Source organism: Penaeus japonicus, unplaced genomic scaffold, assembly GCF_977035675.1.
Source record: "Penaeus japonicus unplaced genomic scaffold, GWHDUDI00000001_assembly GWHDUDI00000027, whole genome shotgun sequence".
Classification (NCBI taxonomy): domain Eukaryota; kingdom Metazoa; phylum Arthropoda; class Malacostraca; order Decapoda; family Penaeidae; genus Penaeus; species Penaeus japonicus.
In genome coordinates, this window is record NW_028234429.1 from 14,252,059 (window position 1) to 14,264,249 (window position 12,191).

General features: G+C 34.8%; 1 protein-coding gene across 8 annotated transcripts in view; it reads right to left on the bottom strand.

The window, feature by feature from the left end:
* Window positions 1-223: 223 nt before the first annotated feature.
* LOC122258500 (nuclear distribution protein nudE homolog 1) overlaps window positions 224-12,191 on the bottom strand; it is a 124,408-nt gene continuing 112,440 nt past the window's right edge. For 2 of the 8 annotated variants that reach the window (XR_015192367.1, XR_006223680.2), the window contains exons 5-10: window positions 10,506-10,642; window positions 9,892-10,104; window positions 8,699-8,799; window positions 5,202-5,293; window positions 3,646-3,703; window positions 224-2,119 (exon numbers count right to left, since the gene is read on the bottom strand). Coding sequence is in view for 5 of the 8 variants with exons in the window: in XM_086552622.1 (XP_086408748.1) it covers window positions 5,198-5,293; window positions 7,195-7,263; window positions 8,699-8,799; window positions 9,892-10,104; window positions 10,506-10,642 (616 nt within the window). In the remaining 3 variants the exon portion in view is untranslated. Of the gene's footprint in view, window positions 2,120-3,645; window positions 4,812-5,197; window positions 5,294-7,173; window positions 7,264-8,698; window positions 8,800-9,891; window positions 10,105-10,505; window positions 10,643-12,191 lie in introns of those variants that run through there. The other 6 variants (XR_015192368.1, XM_043024492.2, XM_043024491.2 and 3 more) reach the window with 6 other exon arrangements.

The following is a 12,191-nucleotide window of genomic DNA, read 5'->3' on the forward strand; positions in this document are numbered from 1 at the left end:
ACGACATACAAAACATGCATGGTAATAATGAACTTTACTTTTTAATTTATAATTGTTGGTGGCATATTCAAAATTTCATCCTGTTACTATTTCATTTGTTTGTCTCTATATAAACTGTCACATTCCTGTAAACAAAGAAATTGAATGTCACATTGCTCAATTAATAATCACATTGCATAAAAAGAATCGGGATAAGGGGTTAAGGATAGTAAAAAGGCTTGTGTGTTTCTGCTAATTTTTAATGAGAATAGAGACCAATCTAATAAACAAAATATGCAATATAAAATGTAAATATTCATCACTTGTTCTTTAAAAGGAAAGGAATACATTGTATCCTGTCCGTTGCCAATGTTTTTCAATGTCAATCCTGGAAAAAATTCTTTGGGTCAGATTTCTTTTTCTTCTAATCTTGGGACTAATTTGATAATTATCTATATTAAAACTATATAGAAAAAATAAAAAATATCAAATTAAACAAAAGGCTTATCCAAGCAAGTGGAGAAAAATATTTTGCTGATTGAATATTTGGAGATGTGACATCATTGCGAGATAAAACCTGACACTCCCGGTAACTGCAGTCTTCTGGGACAATATGCCCAGTTGTTGATAACCTTTCTTTATCACCGAGTCTTGGGCTAGTTACACAGGTTTTTTGTTTGGTTCTGAGGTGGTGATTACAGTACAACACTGGACCTATTTAACCAATCATAAAAAAAAGGTCTTATACAATCCATAATTTAATTTCAAGACTTGATTATTAAGCCTACTTATCTGCCACATAAAACTTGGGCATCTGAAACATTGTACCATTAACCTCTGCTTCAGGAGGAACCTTTCATAAATTACATAGGTGATATTGTCCAATCTACCAAGAAGCTATGGTACAGCTCATATCAATATGTAACAAGAGATATCAAGGAACTGAAGAGTTACCATTATGTACAAAATTGGAATTTGACAGAGGAAACTAGAAGATGAGGCTGCGACACCATTTCTTAAGCACAACTCGAGAGTATTCACTTTGAATGACAAGTACAGTGTACAATCAAATTGAAATATCTACTTTTAACATCTCAGTTACAGCAAAGAAACTTTTCACTATCAATAAAATTATGCTTAAGAAAGACGCATCAATGTTTGGCTGATATTTCCATGACGATTCCCATGGTATACACATATACACAAGATCATAAGCCTGCAATGCATTTCACTACCATAACACTGATGACTGTCATAAATAAAGGCGGTGTGCATTTATCAGCTTTTCCGTGTCACAATATGGGATTCTTGGGCACTTAATTTGATCACAATGATGTGACTAACTGTGATGTCCATCACTAACACTGTGCTGCTGCTGCTATGTGCTTTGTTACCTCCTGTTGGCTCTTTTGATCATTATCACAATGCAGATAACAGGCAGGATATTTAGGCATCTGCTTGCTAAATTTAATAATTTTCCACACAGACTGCAGGAAAATGGAGCACCTGATGAACTAAAAAGCAAATTACTTGAAATAAAAAAAAAGCTTACCTAGGAGGTGCACACAGCAGTATTTCAAAACAGAATTATCTTACCACTTGTTATGCCACAACAAAAAAGGATCTTTGCTAAAATGGATGCATCAATAATATCTTCAATCAATTAAACTAACTATTTACATATATAAGGACATCCTGGAGAGCCTCCTAATCCTGCAGCATAGAAGTGAATTTAACTTAAAAGGGACAAGTCTTTTGGGATTCCTTTTTAGAAAAAATATTCATCTTTTGTTACATAGAGGGGGTAACTATTGCCACAGACATGACTGCATTGACTTTGCTGCCGTCCTAGTAGTCTGCGAGGCATGTATTCCGAATTGCCTCTTCTTAAACTGGATTCACAAGGTTTTCTGGCCAAATCAGGAGTTCTGTGTGAAAAAGCAATGCCATTTATATCATTCGTTATCTGGCTTTTTCTTAACGTTATCGAGCACTGTTTTGGAATGCGTGGTCTATCCTTGAGGCGTTCAGCTACTCTCCCTCTCGAGTCTGTCTGGGAATCAATTTTGGTGTACGGTAGCTCTACGCAGGAATCACAGTGGTGGGGATGGTGGGGGAGCCGCATGTCAGCTGGTTCTTTCTGTTGAGAGAAAGAAGGGAATTAATATAAGTGAGTGGGAATGTGAAGAGAGAGAAAAGAAAAGGAAAAAAATATATATAATAAATGAATAAAAATAAACAAACAATAATAATAATCTAAAAAGTAAAGCTCTGGCAAAGAGTACTTGAAATAAAGCTGTGGCTTAATGTAATAACACAACAAATGCTAAAACTTACGCCCCAAATAAACCCATGAAAGTCAGATAACAATGAAATTATATGCATTGATGTTTCATTCAGTACAAAAGATTATAGATATATATACATATATATCACTTTCATGCCTCTGGTTTCCATTCTATATAGCAAGAGGTCAAAGATAAGACCTTAAACTTTAATGAGGACTTTTACGATAATACCAATTAAGTGAATAATCCTTTTAATCAAACTGCTTTACTTTTATGGATGTCTAGATCAAAAGTGTAAATTTGTGACTAAAGCTGACTGTTGGAAAAGATTGGTTATCTGACTGGTAAAATCTAATAATTAGTGATAAGATGCATATGGGAAGGGCAGAAAAGTTGATTCCGTTTGTGTATTAAAATATACAACAAGGAATGGGAAGTGTGAAGGATGATGTGAACAAAAACTTTACCCTTGGAAGTGCCACAGAAGAAAAGACTAAAGATTATGATATAAGAAAAAGAGGATGAAAGACAATGCTGTGAAAAATGTAAAAATAGATGGTAGAAGATGAGAAAAGAAAGAATTGAATAAAGAGAGGTACAGGGGGTGAACAAGAAGGACCAAGAACACTAGACAGACCAGAGTGAGAAAATGCAGTCACATTCCACACTTTATAGGATTTTCTAGTGAGAAATCAAAATGTATAAGAGATATTGCCATACATCCCTTCTTTACACAAGAAAAAATTCTAGGTAGAAAAATCAAACACAGATTCACTGTTAAGATCACACAGAGTACAGTGGGAGGAGTTTGACCTAAAACTGAATGAACTATTCTCAAGGTCGAGTACAGATGCAGAAACTAAGAATACGTTTGTTAAAGAAAAGGTGAAAAAGAGGTAAAACATTGTGTTATTTTCTTTCACTATCTAATAAATCAATATTGATAAAAAAGAATTTTATTGTGTGAAGTGCATGCATCAAGGGAATTAAGAGAGAAGTCAAGGAGTATTATGATATTTAACTCTAATAGTTTAGTTATAGGACAAAAGATGGAATTTTTCTTCCTTTGTTGTTTCAGAAGAAGTAAATACCTCCTCTATTGTGAAAAAAGTCTATAGCTTTTCAGTAAAGAAACATCTGACATCCCTTTAAAGATGATGTCCAACAAGTGTTCACATTAAAACAAAAATAGCTGTATTATTTCCAAAGTATAAAATGTGTTAGGCTGAGCATTACTGTAAGTGACTTGGGCTTTGTCTCAAACTGGTTAGTAATGCAATCCTCTAGGTTATCAGCTGCAAACAAACAGCTGCACAACTTTTTCTTCTCCCTTGCATCAGATGTGGAGTCAGTAGAAAGTAGCTGATCAAACATTTACCTGCTTTGAATACTGAGTTCACCCTATTCAAGTCCCTGTTAATCTGCTGGATTTTCATCTGTCAAAAAAGGAAAGAAACATAAACAAAAGCATTCAACCCTTTACCAGCCACTATCCGTGACAATTACAAGCAGTGGCCATGAACATTTACATTTCAAACAAACAAGTTCGTAAGTGAATATCCTATTTCTATAAAGGCCAAATCAAACTTTTGAATCTTTAGAAATCTGGCTCACTGCTTGTAATAAACACTGCATTTTGGTATGTCAGGGTCCTTCAAAAATAAAACTGGAAGCCATACAGTCCAATCTCGTTAATTCTACCTGGTCAACGTTGCAACTACAATACGTTACAGTTCATCATAAATTATTAATACAATAATTAGGCTCTTGTTTTCAAATACCTGTCTGAAGCAAAGTTAATGCGGGCTAAACCTAAGTCCGAATTAACGAGGTTAGGCTGTTTAGGGCTTAGTCATAATAATAAAACCAAATAAGAGGATCATACAGCAATGCAAAATATACTTCATAATACTGATTAAAGTGGGAGATATGTAGGGTACAACTCTAGGATACAAACACCTATTACATGTTTAATGACTAATTGCTTTGGGCATACTATAAAATTTCTTGCATGGTCAAGTATACATAATCATCAAAAAATATCTTATGACTTAAGCATAAATACACAATTAGACACATGAAAGCAAAAAACAAAAGGTGAAGGCAAAGGTAGAAATGCAACCACACTGTGCAACTAAGTGTAAAAAGCCAATACATATAAGAAGCCTAAAAATCTGAAATACAACAAAAAAATAATAAACTAAAAAAAAAAAAAAAAAAAAAAAAAAAGGAAATACACACACATGTAGATCTTGACACAACTAGCAAGTCTTTCGTCATGCAGGATTCATCTTTTCAGTCAAGCTGTAGGCAGTCTTCACTAGCTTAAGCAAAATAGTGACAGGAAATTTTGGTTGCACTGACAGAAACTATTCAATCATTTTCCTATCTCTATAAGAATAGTCATATGAAGGGGAAACAGTCCACAACCGGCAGGTAAGATGTTAGGCCCATGCAATCATCCAAGTGCCCACAAAGAATGGATACTCTTCATTCTCCAGCAATTATGGTAAACTTACAGTAAACTGTGTGGACTTTCGCCTCCTAGGGGAAAGACAATCAAGAACTGTGCTAATCTGTTTGGCAGTATTATGTCTAATATGCATTTATTTCTAATGCATATCATTTACTTATTATCTTTTTATAAGTTAGGTAGATGGTGCCTTTATAGTGAGAGACTAAACTTTACCAATGCTGCCTCATCAATCAGTCAAAGGTATGACATCAAAATTCCTCAGATCTGGGGGTCCTAGTCATCCTCTTGGACGTCCTACGTCTCTTAAGAACCCTTGGCCAACAACCCTTTGACTGATGTGCTCAGCAGACTGACTAAATGTAACGATGCTTGGATACTTTTTCATGCAAGAACAAGTGCCCCAGTCTGTGCTTGCTGACAGTTGCTGCCAGTTTATGGTTTGGGCGTTAGTGTGTTACCTGGCAGAGTGGTTGCCGGGTGGAGGCAGGCTGAGGGGGCGCTGGTTGTCCTTCACGAGTGTACGACACGAGGCTAGACGCGACTCCAGTGCCTGAGATACCATTACCAGCCTTGTTAATGTTACCCATGGTAGTTATTCTATATTTACAATTTATAACCAATCAAGAAGAGAGTGGTAATTCATTAGTTCTTAGGTCATGACAAGGAATCAAGAATTTTGTTTAGCTAGTCTTTTTTTTTTATCATAAAATACGGCACACGTACAGAAATAACTAACTGATGGTGAAAATCTTTTTTGCAAATTTCCCTCTACTACAATTTGGATATTCAATATTGAAATCATATGAGAAAAATGTGTTAGAAGTTAGAGGTTAATAAAGTTCACTGCCAAATGCACTGGTTAGTCTTCAAATCCACCGAGTCATAAAGGATACAGGATGGTTTGAATGGGAGAAGCTATTTTACACTGAGAATTAAAGAATACTTCTGCAACTGAACTTTTTCTTTTAAAGTCAGGTCTTTTACGTCTATGTGGTATCACAATTTTATCCAACTTATGTGATGCATCTACTGCCAAACATAACCACAATAAAACTGCCTTTAATCATGTTACATATTTCCTATTGAAAAAAGCATAGATGATCTCATCTTCCCCATAATCACAGAAAAATGGTCACATACCCTCCCACTCCCTGAAACAAGCCAACAAACAAACAGACAGACAAACTCACTCTATCACCCACCCACACAAACATACCCACACGTGCACGCATGAGAACAGCCACAGCCACAGCCATCTACCCAACTACATGAGCACGCACACGTACGCACGCATACACACACACACACACACACACACACACACACACACACACACACACACATACACACACACTCTCTCTCTCTCTTATACAGGCCCTAATCCCCCCCACCCCCCACCCACCCACCCAGAAGTGCCCAAACTGAGATGATGAATTCCCTGCAAACAGCACTTCCCTCAGGTATTTATGCAACTGAGTAATTTGGTCTTCTATTATATGCAATGTTAAATCAAACCTAATATTAGGACACATACCATCCAGGACATCACAACACATCAATTAAAGTTCAACACATTTTCAACAAACAAAAAATTCACCACTTGTCACATTACAATGAGGGAAAACACACAGGCCATTTCACAGATCAAAACCCTACAGGATGACATACATTCTATTCCTAATTTGCATTTCCTGTGAATCATGTACCTTAAATAAATAAATAAATATGCAAGAAAAAAAATCAACGTGACAAACTTTTCAGGTAAATCTCTCTCTCCCTTCTTTCCCTGTGATTCCATGCGTCTTTTGTGCACACATGTACACACTCACATACTTTATTATTACATAACCTAACCCTCCTACCAACCCAAAAGCATGTATTTCTAAAAAGAAAAAAAGTATAATGGCTAAACTATATAAATAAGAAGTTAAAACTATAAAATCATTATTGTCCCTCCACTTCTTACGAACAGAAAACACTTAAAGATGAAATGTATGGCAAAGTAAACACCCTGTAGCAAGACTGTGCTTCACACATTAGAAATCTCTTCTGAACAAATTTACTGCTCTGAGAAGTTTCAAAATAAAATAGGAGGATACATATATATTTGTCAACTGCATTACTATATGACACAATCCTTCTCAAAGCTGGTAGCACACACAGGGTCAAAAGTCACACACTTGTTCTTCAAAATAAGTGGCTAAATAATGGCTCTAGAGGGATATCCCAAGAAATTCACTTCTTCTCTGAGGTTACTGCTAATATATGCACTTAATAGCACTTTTTAGTAACATGTAAAAAAAAAAAAAACATTCAAAGGACACTTAGGGAAAAATCTTTAGTCACAGTTAAAAAGGCAATTCAATACTAATTGCACTATGTATACAGGACTTATGCAAGCTTGAACAGTTTTGGTTCCTGGTCTATTACCAGCAATGGTTAGCTGTGTACCCTTAGTTTTACGGGATCTTCTGAAAATTCATCTAGGTCAGAAGGATACCCCAATATTGTCATAAGAAACTGAAAGAAAGAGATATCTTTAAACAACAAATCCCTTCCTATGACGAATATTAAAACAAAATGTGTATGCGTATTTGTGTGTGTGTGTGTGTGTGTGTGTGTGTGTGTGTGTGTGTGTGTGTGTGTGTGTGTGTGTGTGTGTGTGTGTGTGTGTGTGTGTGTGTGTGTGTGTGTGTGTGTGTGTGTGTGTGTGTGTGTGTGTGTGTGTGTGTGTGTGTGTGTGTGTGTGTGTGTGTGTGTGTGTGTGTGTGTGTGTGTGTGTGTGTGTGTGTGCACGTGGGTATGTGTGTTTTACATACAATATAACTTGGCATCAACACGTCACCTGTATCACAACAACATTTAATGGTACAAATCAACAAATCCTGTTTTCCTATATGAATTTTAAACAATTTCAATAATTCTTATTTTTTTCACCATAATATTTTAACTTAATGGTAACTTGTTCAAATAAGTAGCTCATCAAATATTTAGTTCTTTTTACCAACTCTCTCCATCTTACACAGTAAAATGATCAAACTAGGCTAACCTTTTTGTACATCTGGCAATGAATTTTCCTCTGCTTGACTAAAATAACTAAACAAACATCTAACATAGCATATAATTCACTTCAAAACCATAAATAAAAAAAGAAATAATACCATTATAAAAAAAATAAAATAAGAATAACCCCAGTACTACCCATCAACAAAGAAAAAATTACAAATGAAGCAGCTAGGTGTACAAGAAAGCTTCAGATACAATGGATCTGGAAACTCACTCTGGCAGAGGTGAGGATTTAGTCATAAAAGAAAAGTGGTGTGAATTTAGAAGACTGCCTGAGTTTTTCCATAAACTTTCTAATGACTATTGATAAATAGAAAGATAAACATATGTTCTTTTCTTCCCCAGCTAATGTGTGTTCAGCACAAACTTTTTTTTTTTTTTTTTTAGATGCAAATTATGAAATCCAGAATTTAAGGGGAGAGAAAAAAAAATGATACAAGCATTCTGAATCTGTGGCTTGTGAAGTGTCATGCTAAAGCTTAATATTGACTATCTGCTGTGATTTTCTTACAAGACAATCTTGATTCTGCCGCAGTGTGTCCCCAGACCCCCTCCGCCTTTGGGTTATGGTTACCCTGGCGGAAAGGATATCAAGTTACAGCACTGGCCATGTACTGTGCGCTGCAGCACGCCAGCTGCGATCAACACCTTTACTTCAATCACAATTTCCCTTTGTAAAATATGCACCCCGGATAAACTCATCTGTAAACTTATCACTTAAATAAACCTCATCAAATTTGTTAAATATCATGCAAAAGGCCTTTGAAAAGAAATAAATGAATATATAAATAAATAAATAAATAAATAAATAAATAAGACCATTAATGAGATTATTTATATACTGTTCTATAAAAAAGGTCTTACAAAGAATGAGATTAGAAAAACTTACCCCCACTTTTCTTAAAAGGTCTCCCACAATATTGAGAGCTGATATCCTTGCTGATGGCGTCATTGGTACACTTCCGTTGTTTATGTTGTGCAAAGGGTGTGCTGTAAAAAAATAATAATAAATAAAAAAAAGATCTGTAAATAGACTTCTAAATATGGCATTCACCTTCTTCAGTGACTGCTTACAAAAATGTATATGTATAAATATTGTCAAAATTACACAATCCATCCTGTGTTTCAATACTCTTGTCTATGAATAATTACATCTACAAAACACAACTCTGAAAAAGAATCAATCTTAGGCAAAATGCAGTCATACCATTGGAGAGAAATAACTACATAAAAATTCCAGATTATTATGTACTAGGGACTACATTTTTAGTATTACTATTACACATGTATTTTCTATCAAACAACCAAACTGTGTATAAAAAAATCTGGTTTTTGGTTTTAAAAAATCTTTAAAAATTGATCACAATCAAATATGAATCCAATAATCCAATTTTTAATGACATATTTATTTCATATCCTACCCTAAGACTAATACTAGTGTTTAAAAACTTATCATTGGTTAAGGACATACAGTACCAGTACATGCACAAACAAATCACATTTTTAAAAAGGAAATATAATGGCTGCAAGAGCATCAGTAATGATTTCCTTACTCTCTTTATAATCAATGATGAGGTAGCTAACCCTTTTACTTTCTTGATTGAATTTTGTAATCTCCCTACAAAAAAACAGGGAAAATAATCAGTCTCGGAATTAAACTGATCACGTAAGACAATACAGAACTATTTACATTTAATTCTCATATTCTACATCTATCTAAATAATATTGTATTACATGTAATACAAGTAAAGCAAATTACTTTTTCCTAAAACAGTCATGATTTCTTTCATCCTAGACAAATATAACTTTTTCTTACAAAAATAAAATCTATAATATAAATCACACTTCCTAAAAAAAGAAGAAGAAAAATAAAAAACACAAATGAAAGCAAAGTTTGTGTTACAAAAGAATTATTCTATTATAAAAATAGAAACTCAAGACCTAACATGCATTTATCAGCATAATCCAGTGTTAACTTCAAAAAGTTAGCTCTAACACTCAACACCATTTGATTCTCAAATAATCAAAACAAACTTTGGAATAAATCACCAAAGCCAAAGCCATGGTATCTGCCAGCTTACTTTTTACAGGTGTGCTTGGAACAGAATCTGTGAGTTGTGTGCTGGAAACGAGTTTATTGGAATCAACGTTTTCATCGGAGACTGTCTGAGGGGGAGGCTGTAACTTGGGAGGTGGTTGAAGGTGCAGGTGATTATTCTGCTGGTGTTGGAGAGCTTTGTCATTATCTGGCTCATCGTCGTCCTTGTTTTTTACACTCAGCTCCTGCCGAAGATCTGTCGAATTTTGACAGCTTTATCTTTCTATGCTCGGGTATAGAGTACATATATGAATTTTATATTTTGAACAAAGAATGCAAATAATTTGTTAAATGAAGAGATAAAACAGCCTGGAAGCTACCCAATGCCCAACTGTGATGTATACTACTGAGAAAAGATATTGCATTAAGTAATACAGGAAGGAGCTGAACTCTACGTCCTGTCTCTGTATTATATCAAATCATTATTCCTTGTAATTCAGCTCTAATATTCTTTATCTTTTCCTCTTGTGATCTCTTAAAAGTATCCCCTTACTTTCAATGAATAAAATAGGTAATGGAAAACAACACCAAGACCAAGCTAAACTTCAGCTAAATTGTACAGTAAGCAAACTGATTTCAATCTCATGTATATCTCACCTCTGGCTTCGTCCTTCAGTCTCTGCACCATAACTTTCAACGCCTCCTTTTCGTCAAGCTCAGACTCCAGGAAGGCATTTCGCTCGATTGCTAAATTTAGCCTTGCCTCAAAGTCCTCTAATGATGTCACTGTCGCCCTGGAAAAATAATATCGAATTCAGAATCTCTCTTTACTTCATTAAAATTAATGATTTTCTTTAAGTCACTGATCCCTGGCACATGTTCTGGTTTGATTTTAATTATTTCTTTTACACATAAATATTCACCCCAAGCTCTAGTGCTAGGCCTACCTGACCATATCTATTTACTCCATTCTTTGAAAACTTTGAGGAAACAATTGTTTCTATTACTATCTTCTTTATCAGTGTTGTTACTCTAATGTTATCATAAATAAAAATAGTAATAATGAGAATTAAAAAACAAATAAACTCAAGAAATGGTGAATATAAATTAGGTCAGGTAGGCCTAGTACATGACTAAACACTTGTGAAGCCTTCACTGTGTAAAACAGAAAAATAATATCAAAGCATGTAAACATGTACTTCTATCTCCAACAAATTAATTAGTAAATATTATAACCGTAGATGGAGTTCAGAACAATTGTAAATGATTTGCTATAATATTCTAACTGCAACTCTAAATGAATCAAACATAAGCTCTATTCATCAAAAGCCTTGTCTTTAGAGTGAACTTCACTTCATCCTACTCAAGTATTTTAGGGTGTGATGAGTAAAAAAAATATTTCTAGCAGTAAGGAGGAAAAGGAGAAGGAAGAATGCACAGAAGAAGGATGGGTAAACAAGAGGATGAAGAGGATTAAGGGGGGGTGGAGGAGGATGAGGATGAGGATTGGGGGGAGGGGAGGAGGAGGAGAAGGAGGATGGGGGGGGGGGGGCAGAGGGAGGAAAAGGAGGAGGAAGAAAAGAAAGAGCAAAGAAAGAAAAACACAGAAATGAGGTAAGAGGAAAAATCAGAACAAGCAGCAGAAGCAGTAAGAAAATGGAAGCAGTAGACAGAATACCATGGAAAAGACAACCAATAACATGAGGGAGAAAGAAAAAGAAAATTAAGAAGTAAGAAGAAAAAGTGAAAGGAAAAGGAAATGGAAATTGAGGAATAGATGAAAGATAATGGAAATATTTATGTGAAAGATGAGAAAAGAAAAGCAAAGAAGAAGAAAAAAAGGCAGTCCTGGGAGCTTTCACTTATGCTCAGTAGGTGGACTTTTGATTCTGAAAAGAACATTTGATCAAAATTTAGCTTTGCAAAATCTATAATAAACTAAAATCCTGGAAACAATAAACCATTCTGTATATTTCTTTGAGTAAGAGCAAAGGACAGAAATAAATGAAATAAAAAATAACACTTACACAACAATGAACATAAATTTTCAGCAAATAACTTGTTACTTACTACAGACAAGAACCTCAACAAATCAGTCAAAGAACTGTGACATCAAGTGAAGCTGAATAATTAAGACTATGTCAAGACCTAACAAAACAGCTATTTACATTCTAATGAAGCAAATACTCTCCTTCTCGTCAGCTCATCTAACATTCAAATATAGATAAATCATTGTCATTCTGCAGCTCCTTTTTCTTATCTAGACTAGAATTTTACAATTTAACTTTAATTGGAATGTGTGTGTGTGTGTGTGTGTGTGTGTGTGTGTGTGTGTGTGTGTGT